The sequence below is a fragment of the Dermochelys coriacea genome, chromosome 22 (genome assembly GCF_009764565.3).
Source record: "Dermochelys coriacea isolate rDerCor1 chromosome 22, rDerCor1.pri.v4, whole genome shotgun sequence".
NCBI lineage: Eukaryota > Metazoa > Chordata > Testudines > Dermochelyidae > Dermochelys > Dermochelys coriacea.
In genome coordinates, this window is record NC_050089.1 from 4,197,166 (window position 1) to 4,209,908 (window position 12,743).

Genomic DNA, 12,743 nt, shown 5'->3' on the forward strand with positions numbered 1-12,743 from the left:
AAGCCGAGCTCCATAGTTCCAATGACCATTACGGGTGGTAAGAAGGAACTGAGGGGGCACTGGGTCGGCTAGGGTATATATCTAGCGCATGAAAGCACCACTCCAGGGGGCTCCTCAGACCCACCTGGTATTGCTAGGGTATAAATTCTCCAATGATCGTGCACACGGCACGTGCACACCTAATTGGAATCGGTATGAGCAAGCACTCAAAGAAGCAGCGGGCATCTCAGTTCAAAATGTAATGTGCTAATTTCAGACACACCCACAGCTTTACAATTCCCCAAACTCTCCCTGCACACAGACCGAAGTATGCCCAGGCAGCAACAGACTTTGCGATCAGGAGGACAAAGTGCTGTGAACAACAGAGCCTAATTTTAGCATCTGTTTGTTCTGCTTCTTCAACATGTAAAGGCTGGTGGGGCGGGGTGGGGGGAGAAAGGACTGGACTGGCTGCTCCAAGCTTATTAAAGACACAGCCAGGAGCAGGGCAGAAAAGCGTTAAATCACACTCTGGGATTAGCACATGAAGGAGGAAGAAAAATAACAACCCAGCAGGCACCGCTGGCCAGCGATGCCAGCTTGTTTTGTGAGCTGCTGAAGGTTACTGTGCTCCCCTCAGACACATGCTGCTCGCTCTCTACCTCCCTCCCCTTCACCAGGAGACTCAGGCATATTCATCATTAGTCACCAGGAATTGGTAGTCTAGGAACAGCATGGACTGTGTTCCCCCACCTTCCCCAGCTTCTTATTCAGCAAGGCCACGACTCATCTGCTGCACAGCAACCCCCTGACCCAGCCAGGTCTTGCTTCCCCTTTGCTCCGCCAACAAGGGTCACACTGGAGTCTGCCCCTCCCCACCCCTCCATTGGGAACAGCACGGGACCTTGCTGACCTTGACTCAGGGAGGGAAATCTAGCCATAAATATCCTGCATACTACTCACAAATGAATTGCCAGCATGCAGCAGCTCCCTTATAAACATGGGGGAGCTCAGATTCCTCCCTCCCCAATATCCTGTCTAAGCTCACCTCTCTCTACAGCACAGAGCTGCACATGGGGTTAAGCACCAACATCTCCCCCCCCCCCCGCCTCCCCCAGCTCCCCACAAGACTCCAGCTATGTTCTCAGCCTTCAGGAGAGTCAGAACTCTAGCAAGCCAGCTGTGAGCCCAAAGGGACCACAGTGAGTCTGCTCCTGCCTCTCCCAAGGAGCTCTGTACCAGCAGGATGGCTCTCCTCCATGCAAGCGCTGCTGCTGCCATCACCAGGCTGAATTTAAAAGTGAGGAGGAGCTGCAGCTCTCAGCCTCTGCCAGATGACCTGGTTTAATATTCAAAATACATGGGTATTTTTACCCCCACACACGCCTCTGTCTGTGGTTTTAATTTTTAAACCCTCCTCCCAAAGTCTACAGGCTCTTTTCTTAGCATTGCAAATGCATTAGCTCAGCCAGGTGAGATAATAAGTCCGATAGAATCTTTCACTGTTTGAATTGGCGGCAAATGCCCTGACAGTGACTAGACTGGCACTGCAGGGGAACAACCCCAGAGGTAGGAGGAGAGGTGAGTTAGCTATCCTGACAGGGCTCTCCCATCTGACTTCTGTGGATTTTGTCTGTAGCAATTTCTGTGCCGCTGGGAGGATGCAGGCGAAGCCAAGACTGCAGGCAGCTCCTTTCCAGTTAGGGAGAGAGAGAGAGAAGTGGTTTTGCAACTTTGGGAGTGCAAAGATGTCAAGACCAATCCCACACCTTGTTCTGTGATTTTTTCCCCAGCTCACGGCTGAGACGCGGCCTGCCACACACTGACCAAGATGCAGCAGCTGGTGACATTGCTGGGTGACTGACGGAGATGCAAAGTGAGGGGCAGCAAGGAGCTGTGATGGGTTCTTCCTGCACAGGCGGCCTAGGAGTGGGGATTGGGCTCTGGGTCTCTGTCAAATGTCATCTTAATTTATTGGCCTGGTTTTAGAACCACCCCCTCAAAGGAGACACATATGGGATCTCTTAGCCCCACACTTGCTTGGTACAGAGAAGCTTCTATTCAAGCAGCTGAAGCCAGCTCAGGGATACAGTCTCCCCTCCAGCATCTATCTGTATGTACACTTTACCACTGCAGGCCCATCTCGTTCATGTCGCACAACAGCAGAGATAAACCAGGGGAAAGCCCTACATCTCAGCTGCTTTTGGGGAGCCTGGATCCAGAGCCAGATTTTTGGATCTTTCGACTGGACTCTGCCCACCAAATACACGTTCAATACAAAGCAGCCAACAACTTGATTCGGATCTCTGTGAATCACTTTCATGTCACAACTGGATTTGGTGGTGCGACTCCTGATTTACAGCCCTGAAAGATAGAGATTCCCCCATAAGTTCTAGTGTCCTAGGCAAAGCTTCAGGAGGATTTACGTTCATTAACGAACGGTTGTAACTACTAAAGCTAATACAGGATTATCAGATTTTGTACTATGGGGTATAAGTCTGGAGGGCCAAGGGGGCAGGCCCCACATGCGTCACCTTCCTCTGAAGGATCAGTATGCTAGATTTCAAGGACCTCTGAGCTGCTCTGGACTTGCTTCAGTTCCTCTGCTCCTCCACTGACCCAGCCTGGCACTATCAGCAGCAGCTGCCAAATCACCACATAAGAGGACAGCAGCCAATGGGCTTTCAATGCAAACAGGAAGCCTCCGGGATGTATGCCACCTGGCCACTCTAAGAGAAGCAGGGGTGGCTGGCTTCTGCCCCAAAGCAATCAATGGTTCGTAACCTTCTCAGCCATCCCTTTCAGCTGCATCTAAGGACATCGGCTCTCTGACCTCTTCACTCCCGCTCTCCTTGTACCAGATAACTCCACACCAGGTAGGCCACCTGCTCCCCCACCCTCAATACAGCTCTGTTCTCAATTTGCACTATAGTTTCCTAGCTGCTATTAAGCTGCATCTTTAGAGTTATCCTTAGAGGAACCTGGAATCTCCTGAACACCAGTCCTTCCTTTGGTGCTTCACTCCATGCCTTTCCTTCCCTTATTGCCTCCCCTTAGAGGTATCTGCTCAAATGCTCTCGCCAATGCATTTTTATCCCCTACGCCTGTTTCTCCGCAGTCCAAAAGCAGGACAGCCATGTGCCTAAAAGAATCAGACTCTCACGAGACAGCCTAGCTCTTTGTACCTCACCTTCCCCCCCGCAGCCATCCTCCCATGCAGTGAATGTAATTCAACCCCTAAGGTAAGGAAATAGCTCCTTACAACAGCGGGCTGCAAAGGCAACCCCCGAGGAGCCCAAAGGCCGCTCCTGTCTTACACACTGTTATCCAGAAGTAAGTGCTGCCCAAGCCTCGTTGATTTGGACCTGGTAAAGAACAGGAATTGGTCACTTGAGTTCACCAGCAGATCCTGGTGCAGGCTAGCACCCTGCGAGCCTTGTACATCAGTGTTCACAGTGCAATGTGCTTTTCACCTGGTCTCCTATCCAAACTATAATAGCTTGGTCCGGTGACATCTGCTGTGTTAGTGACCAAGAAGGATGGGCTGAGGCCTATAGCGTGGAAGACTAGATTTATAATCCACCAGCCAGCCTATGGTGAAATCAGTAGCCACAGCCTAGCCAGCAATATAAGGCTGGAGTGGATCAGCTTGTAGCACCACCAACAAAGAGATGGCACCAACTGGCCATATTTTAGGCCAGTGCAGGTCACACCAACTCTTAGTCCCTCTCAACTAAGTGGGGGACAGGAACGTCCCAATGGGCAGCATTTTGGCAGCATATTTATGACCAGAGTGAAAGCTTTGTCCTTGCTGGTGGAGAACTGAATGTGTATGTCAGGAATACTTCCACAGGGGAAAGAGCAAATCCTTGAGTTTCATCCACTTGGCAATTTGAGGAGGAGGAGGGGAGAAGAAAAGTGCTGTTTTCACAGCAAAATCTAGCTGCTTTTCTTTGGCCACCTCCTGAAATGACTTACAGCCTGCCAGACTGGTGAGTGATCAGCCTCCCAGCGCAATTTTGAGTCCCCATCACCTTTTGTTGCACCCTTCTGAAAAGCCGGATGGCTCCCCCCACTCCCCAAAAATGGCTACTTCCAGCTGCCCTCTTGCTGCAGGAAACCAGGAGTAGTAGCAAAGTAATCCCATCACTGCAATACCCAGGCTGGCCATTATGCGAGTTCAGCTGTCTTAACTTGTTACTGAGTATACAAGCGGTGCTGACATTTATTTAATCCTCATAGTACTGTTGACTGTGTACTTACGGAAACATCGCATGCTTATGGGAGACATTTGTTTCCAAGCAGCTTATGCTAAATTGCAGTGATATAAAGGAAACACTTATCCAATATTGACATTTACTGACTCCGGGCAGTATACCGCCTGAATACTCATTTATACCACTGGAGAGGAAAAAAGAAATGGAAAGAATCCAGGCCCTTCACTTCTGATCTCTTTTCAGGAGTTAAGCAATGTTGAGTTAATGATGAAAATGGAACGGTATGTGCCCAGAACAGCAGGGGTGGATGGAAGAGCCTCGCAACTTTTCACCAGTTCATGCTCACTTCCTTCTTCAGGGAAGGATCATCATCTTGGTTCCATGGCACAAAAGCTTTGATCCCCTCCCACCCGAGAGTATCCAGGAGAAAGGCCACCAGTTAGGACAGAATTTTTTAGTCTGTATTTTTAGACTGTAGTTATTAAGATCCCTCATGCCATGCTATATGAATTCCAGACCCTGAACACTCCATTCCTGCAGGATATTTGTATAACCTCAAACAGGACCACAGCGTTATTTAATGGAATTCACCCTGCACAATAGGTGGAATTTTCAGCCACTAAGGCATCAGGCCAAATCAATCCCTAGTGTAGTTCCATTAACTTCAATGCAGTGATGCAAGGGATGAATCTTCCCTTTACTGTATAGAAAAATACTGCAATAAACTCAGCCCACCAAAGTTTTCCTTGCATGCAGAGGTTAATTATCCATTGTGTGAGCATATTCCACTGAACACAGTTCCCAGTTACTCCATACACTGAGGCATCTATTATTCTCAGCTGAAGACCTGATTGGGTCACATTAGTATTAATGAATGGCAATTACGTGAATGCCCTTTTAAAAGCAAGTACTACAATATTCTACAGCTACAGCAGGCTTTGGGGTTACTGCTGTAGTTTTCTTCTTATGTGGGGGTGCTGAATGAGCAAATTAAGATGAGATCTTATCATAGAGCTGGTGGCTGAATCTAACTATACGAATCTTCTACCTCCCACTAATACCGTGACATTTAAAGAGAGCCAGCAAGTGCACAATCAACTGCTAAACGGTGTATACAAAGCATGTTTTAAATTTTGACTAATGCTGTACAGTAAGAGGCAGATCCATTCCTCATATAACTATGGAACCAGGAGCTCTTTAGACAGCTCTCCCTGCTCTGCTTTTGGGGTTGGTAATGTCACTTGGCTGATCATCTTTAAATGGACCCTGTTGGATCAAACTGGAAACAGCGTAGGTCTGGTAAAGCCTACATCCAACAGAGATGATCTCATAGCCGTTCCCCTGCAGACTTTGAAACTCAAACACTGCAGCATCAGGCAAGTGCATAATAAGCCAAATGTAAGAGACAATAAAACAAAAAGTGAAACTGACTAACCTGTTTTCTATTTGCACAAGTAGAGACAAACAAGGAAACCTGCACCATCAATGATGAAAAGTGTATTGGATATTAAAAAAATATTTTTGATTTAATAATGTACAACACGGGTTCTCCACCTGGGGGTTGTGGGCAGGTTTCAAGGTCCCAACCAAACTCCTCCCAACTTTATAGGAGAGAGAAAAAACCCAGAACATATTTTATTCTGCAATATGGGAAAAGATTGGGAGCTACTAATCTAAGGTGTTAGTACCACAGGTCAGGATTTTCTATCTATATTAATTTTACCTGACTGATGTCCCTAAAGTAACAGTGAGGCATCCAGGAAACACAAGACAAAAGTAATGACACCTGCCTGAGATGTACTGCACCATGTAAGATGTACTGTGCCATGTACAGTGCCCTGAGACCTCTGCATAACCTTAACACAGGGAGACCAGTTACAGATGGAGCATTTGCCTCAAGACACGAGCCATTACTTAGAATTCCCTTGCTCTGTGAAAGTAATGAGGGTCTCAATGAAAGGCCAGTGACCCTTTTTTATGACTGAATGCAGCTGGTGGTAGAGATCTAGCTTAAAAAAAGGCATCTTTGGTCCTCTAGTGAATCTCACTGCAGGCCCGACTGATGGATTTCTACCACCTACCCGTTTGTTTGTGCAAACCCAGTCATCAGAATCACGTAGAAGCAGTCTGGACAAAGCACAGGAGAGCAATGGTGCTGCATTAGCCCCTTGGATGACTCAGCAGCCCTTTTCCATTTCTAATACGGAGTTGATTCTGGTTTCTCCCCAATGTAGTCTTGCCTTGTGCTCCCAGGGCAAGTACCTTATCAGCAGGATTTCCCATCCTCTGTCATTGTAAGCAGTTATTTCTTGTTTCACTGTTAATGACTGAAAAATAATCCCCTCCTCATTTGGTGTTGGTTACAGCCTATGAGGTCACCCCTTTCTCCAAGACCTGATGCATTAATTTCTCTTTACTTCTCCATAAACATCTCTGGAGCATGGAAATTCTCTTCCCTGCATGGGGAATACCACCGAAATACCAGCAAGCCCCCTAGAAAGGCTCTCCCAACTCCCTGCAGGGCAAGACAACTATGAATAGAGTCCAGAACTTGTGTTATCGGAACTTTTGAGCAAAGGATCCTTCTCTGGATCCTCTCCCATTTGTGGCATCAAGGTTCATGCTGCATGCACCACCCCAGATGTCCTGTCCCCCACCAGATAATGTACAGAGAGGAATGGTTAAGTCACCAGCCCTACATGTAAATCTATTTATACAACCCTGTCAAAAGTTCACCTTTCTTTTGTATCAGCACCATTCTGCAAGCTTCTGGTCCATTCACCCATCAATGTTGTTCTCGTCTATCATAGAGTTACAGGTAGAGGATTGGATAAGTGCCTCAGCTGAGTATTCCCAGCCCTTTGCTGTACCTGGATTTGGCTTGATTTCCCTTCTCAGCTTAACCTCACGATTGCATTGCCTTTGTCACCTATGGTCAGACGACTAGTCATGCTAATGTTCACACACTGCAAATAATAAAGTGACCTGTGGCAAAGGGTCCTGGTTTGATTTTAAAGAGTCATTTGCAAGGACTGCAATCTCTTCAAAGCGGAGCAGAGGGGGAAAAGCTATGTACAGCTCCTACAGAGCCTGGACTTTACCATCCCAAGAGCAGATAGCCAGAGATCCATAGGCAAATAGGGCACTTCAGATCCTTGAGGGCAAGGGCTATTTTCTGATCTGAAAACACACAGATAGACACTTCATTGGCAGCTGTCTAGTTACTCTAGATTTACACCAGGGTAACTGTGATCAGAATCTGGCCAAAAGACATGCCCCACAGAGCTTACAGTAAAACAGACGCAAGACGCTGGCACAACAGTTCCAACCAAGTGGCACCTATGCCAGATCACTTCTGCAGAGGAAAGTTTCCTGACAGGGGCATGGGTTAAGGAGGCACTCGAGAGATGGCAGAGAAACAGACATCTGTTCCACGTGGACTGGGATGACATCAAAGGAGGCACTAAGCCAAGAGTGGGGAAAACCAAGGCAATAATGGGAAAGGTGGCTAAGGAGCACTCCCGTACCAGCGCCTAGACTGGTCTCCAGGGAGAAGGGGTGATTTGCCATAGCCCGTCCTTGAAAGTTGGTTAGATCATAATGAGATTGTAGGGTTCACACTGCCAGTTCCCATGCATTTATAAATGCTCCTCTACAATGACTGAGCCACTTCATGGTGTCTGGCTCTGAGAGCCTACGCAACCCAACCCAAGCCTTGTTTTAAAGCCAAGTTGCAGACCTCCACCTGTTTGTTGATGTTTTGTTGCACCAGGCCACGATTCCTGGCACCCACCCTGGATGGATTTAACACAGAAGATTCATGGGGCTCTCATTGTGAAATTCCACTTGAGTGCAGAGCATGTTTGGGATTTGGCTATGAAAGCACCTTCACTGGACCTTCCCCATGGCTCTGGATCTGACAGATGGCAAGGGGCTTCCATGTTGCTATTTATTTCTTCCAAACTCAGCTCCTTTGGGTGAAGGGGAAAATAATTGGACATGATAAAAAGAAAAAAGGTAGTGAGTTTCATGTTTTAGGATGAGAGCATCAATTTTCTTCTCACCAAAGGGCATAACACATCTCCGCCCCCAGCAGAAGGTAAATTTCACAGTGACTTTATCCTGACTTGCACCAGGCATTATGGTATTGACGACTTAGAAAAAGCAGCAATACCAGGAAAAATAAACCAACCAACCAACCACCACACCAAAAAACAATCCAAAGAGACTCTACACACAAAACATTGGCAGTTGTCAACTTTCAGAGCGAGAGGACAGGGGTTTGGGGCCATTTGATGGGGAATCAGAGAATAAAAAAAAAACACGGGAAGGAGATTTGTTCTCCCCATACCTTAAGAGAAGTTCTCTCTGACACTTTAAAGGCATAGGAATGAGTTACAGGAGAGATGCTCCTCCTTCATTATTCTGTAATACCTCTCAATGCAGAAAGGGGATGGGTGGGGTGGGGACCCAGTGGATTAGATACTGGACATTTACATGAGGAGCTCTACTTGAGATCTGGCTTTGTAGAGCTAGTCTCAAAATTATTCCGTTAAGAGGCTTTAAAAGGGTCTACAGGGAAGCAGAAGTGGATTAGTGGGCTTACCTCCTAAAGGAGAGAGACACTTTGCCCTGTGAAATCCTAGCACAGGCAGGGAATGGGGAGGTCAAATTGATCTCTGTTTAGTGAAGCTATAATGGGAATCCATATCAGCGCAAGGCAATGCGCTCAACCCATGGGATGTGAAACCCATGGGAAGTATGGTCACTGGTTAAAGCACATTGTATGGTCATCCCAGAAGCCCAGTGTTGTTCGGCATCATTTCCCGGGACAGCATCAAACCAGCCTGCCACAAATATGCACGGGGTCAACTGAGGACAAATCCTTGGGCTGAAATCCAATGACCTTAACTGATTCTTGTCCAGGTATCTGAGATTCTCATGTAAGGCCCATGCCTAAGTTAAATGTTCCATGCATGATTCTTACATATACATCATACATATGTGATCCTTGACAATATGCTGTTACTGACTCGAGGAAGTAGGAGTCCCGTGTGTGCTATTCACACTGATCCATTGGGGCCAAATTCACTCTTAGTGAAGTGAATGCAACTCCACTGACTTCCCTGGAGTGGCAGCTGTATATACCATGGGTAGTTCTGGCTCACTGGGTCTACTTGTGTGAGTAAGGCAAGTGTGATTTGCCTATGAGCTCCCTCCAGCACAAGGGGTTACTGCCCTATGGGTGCACAACACCTGCATCAGTCAACATGCTTACTGTATGGCCCAACAGCCCGAGTGGCATTCTTAAGACCATGGGTGCATGTGCTATTGAAATCAATGGCACCACAATGGGAACTGTGCCCAGGCGTGCATAAGTACTACCAGCCCAGCCGTGCAGTCAGAATGGGGAATTCCAAGTGGGGGAAGCACCAATGTGTTCGGCTCCTGGATCTGTGCTACCCCTTCCTCAGCAGCCACGCAGATTGGAGAGGGGATAGAACAAGACACACACCGGTGGGCTAGCAGCCCGGCTGCTGACTGTCACATTTCTCAAGCACTGAAAGCAACAGCTACATGGCAATGAATTTATCCTTCTTACAGTAGGAACCAGCCCATGTGTGACATTAGCTGTGCTGCCATGTAACCCAACAGGAATATGCAAGGTACCAGAGGCATATTCCCAACAGGTTGCGACAGAGAGGCAGATCAACTAGACCACACAGCAAAGAGACAAGATGAGGATCTACACAGCAGCTTTCAAACAGCAAGGCTCATTAAAAAGTCCTAATTAAAAACAATGCCTGGGAAGTGGGGGGGGGGAAGAGAGGGGGGAGCAAGGCCCTTCTGGACCTGAAAGGCAAACTTCTGCAGCTCTGCTAACAAAGTGCCATTTGATCTGCAGGGACTGGAGAGGCTCAGAGGGCCGGGGAAGAGAGACTACAAGGAAAAGCCAGGCTGCCAAATTGCTGATATACCTGAACCTGCCACTGCCCCAATGTACCCGGAGAGCTCAGATTTGTTCTGTGTGAAATTGGCACAGCAGACACAGTGGGTTTCTTTTGTGCAGAATGAAGCACCTTCGATTGCAAACATGGCTCTCCCCTTTAAGCACTGTCAGGGGTAACAGGGTGTTGGGGGGCACCCAGCGACATGTCTGGCCCACAGCTCAGAAAAGAAAGCAACAAGTGGGCAGCGGTAGAGTGTCATGCCTCCAACCAGGGGCTGACCACCACTAGCCTGTGTTTGGCCGGGGAGGGGGAAGAAACAGCCACCTGTTACAAGCCACACTCTCCCCCCCACCCCCCAAAAGTTTCACCCTTCATGTAATCAACAGATGGACCCATGGGTGGTTTCTTTTAACCACCTCACGCCCTGTCCTGCATGAACGCCTTCATGGGGACACAGCTAACTCTCGGCGTTGGCATCCCGAGAGGGCACAAGCAGCTCCAATTCTTTGAGCAAAACCCTCCGTAGTCCACAGGGGACTGGCAACAGCTTTGCCCCCGCAACACAGCCCTGAAATACCACCCCTCCCCGACGCCTGCTCAATACCAAAGTTGTGTGGGAAAGCCCTCGGCTGCCCGGCTCTCTCCGGCGTTGGAGACATGCGGCCAAAAGGGAGCGCCGCATCCCCCCTACCCGTGCCAGGGGGACCCACACGCTCTCATCGGGGACGCCTCTTTCCATCGCAAAACACGCTTGCAACTGTAGCCCCCCTCTCCCCCCCCCCCCCAGGAGCTCTGCCCCAACCGAAACAAGGCAAACCCACCAATCAAGGCTAAAGAGCCTTGCAAAACAAACCAAGCCCTCACTGGGGTCTAATGGGGAAGCGGGGGGGGGGGGGGGGGAAGAGGAGTTCAGAGCAGCGTTTACACACAAACAGGAGCGCATCAACTTAGCTGGAGCAGAAAGAACTCATTTGCACGGCAAACATTTTTTGAAGGCGAGCTGCCTTGCGAGCGAGCAGAACTCCACGGTGCGCTTGCCAGCGAAGGACCCTTTCCCCAAATACGATCGCACCCTCCTGGCCAAGCCCAGGGGGCTCACCTGGCCTGATCTCCCCAACAGGAGAGCCGGCACCCCCTTGCCTTGCCACCATCCCCGACCCGCCCGCCCACCCGACTTTGAAACTCACGAACCGGCGGCTCCTACCTTGGCTGAGCAGCAAGAAGCAGACGAGCAGCAGGTCTGCCTGGAAAGCTTTCATTCCTTGCGTTCGCCAGCGGGGAGCGAGCAGCAATCGGGGGGGGGGGGGGGGGGCTGCAGCTTCTCCGGCGCCTGCAATCCTTTCTCTCCCTCGCTTCAGTTTCAGCAGCCGGTTGCGATGGGGTTGCTCTGAGCCGCCTCTGCTTGTCTGGCTCCTTGCAGCTCCATCCTCGGTCTCAGCATCCCCAGCCTCCTCCACAGGAGCTCCTCCCACAGCAGCCAGGGACCTGACGGACAGAGCAAATCTCTTCTCCACGGGCTGGGGGGGGGGGGGAACAATTAAAGAGGGAACACTTGTTAAAAAGGGAAAAGGCGGGTTATTCTTTCTTCTCCCCCTTCCCAAGGATGGGCTGCTTTCATCCGACGCAAAGCCAGGCAACCGGGCTCCGTGTCTTTTCACGGGAGAACATTTTTGATTTCACAGGAGCAAACTTGATTAATAATTTTCGTTCCTGCTACATGGGAAGCAGGGAAACTCTGCAAAGCAGCTGGGGGAGGAATTTTGTGCAGGGAGGGAGCACCATAGGTAGAACTTGGGCTGCGAGAAGCATGTGCAACTCTCCATGTGCCAATTGCCAAGAGAGCAGATGATTTTTTTTTCCCCTTTGCTCTAGAAAGGTTTCCCACCCCACCTCTGGGTTACAGCCCATGGCTGCTACTTTCTGCTAAGAGACAGAGCAGGTGGCAAACAGCAATGCAACTAAGTGACTTTCCTATTTTGCAGCCCCAATGCATCCGATGAAGTGAGCTATAGCTCATGAAAGCTTATGCTCTAATAAATTTGTTAGTCTCTAAGGTGCCACAAGTACTCCTGTTCTTTTTGCGAATACAGACTAACACGGCTGCTACTATGAAACCTTTAACTTTTTTGTGCATGGGGAGAGCTTGCACCAGTGGCTTTTGGAAAGACTGGCAGGTGAACATCCCACTGTTTGCTTAGGCAAATGAGCTCATCTGCATTTTCCCCTTCTATAGTCCTGTTGGTCCCACTAAAGTATTCCATCCTTTAGCTTCCAGCCTCTGGGCAGCTGTCAATCATGGGGAAATGGATGGCTCTGTCCAGGCAGCGGATCAAACAGTACGACTCAAGAACAGTTATCTTCATGGTCCATGCAACCTGGCTGAAGGATTTTTCTTAGATTCTGGGCTCCAATGAATGGCTATAGCATAGCTGGTTTGGAAACAATGTCTCACCTGCACTCAGAGCTCCACCTAATTCTCATAGAAGCCAGCAGGTGTCTTTCCCCATTGGCTTCCTTGGGAGCTAAGTTGAGCTGTATAGTGCCTAACCATGCTGGCTTGCCCCAGGTTTGAACGTAGTTCCAACCAGCATAGCGG

The 12,743-nt window shown here is 49.0% G+C and overlaps 1 protein-coding gene across 2 annotated transcripts in view; it reads right to left on the reverse strand.

Annotated features, from left to right (window-relative positions):
- KIRREL3 (kirre like nephrin family adhesion molecule 3) overlaps positions 1–11,667 on the reverse strand; it is a 760,787-nt gene extending 749,120 nt beyond the window's left edge. The window contains exon 1 of one of the 2 annotated variants that reach the window (XM_038380572.2): positions 11,352–11,667. In XM_038380572.2, coding sequence (XP_038236500.1) covers positions 11,352–11,406 — 55 coding nt within the window. In that variant the 5' untranslated portion in view covers positions 11,407–11,667. The remainder of the gene's footprint in view (positions 1–11,351) is intronic. The other variant, XM_038380570.2, reaches the window with a different exon arrangement.
- Positions 11,668–12,743: the final 1,076 nt, after the last annotated feature.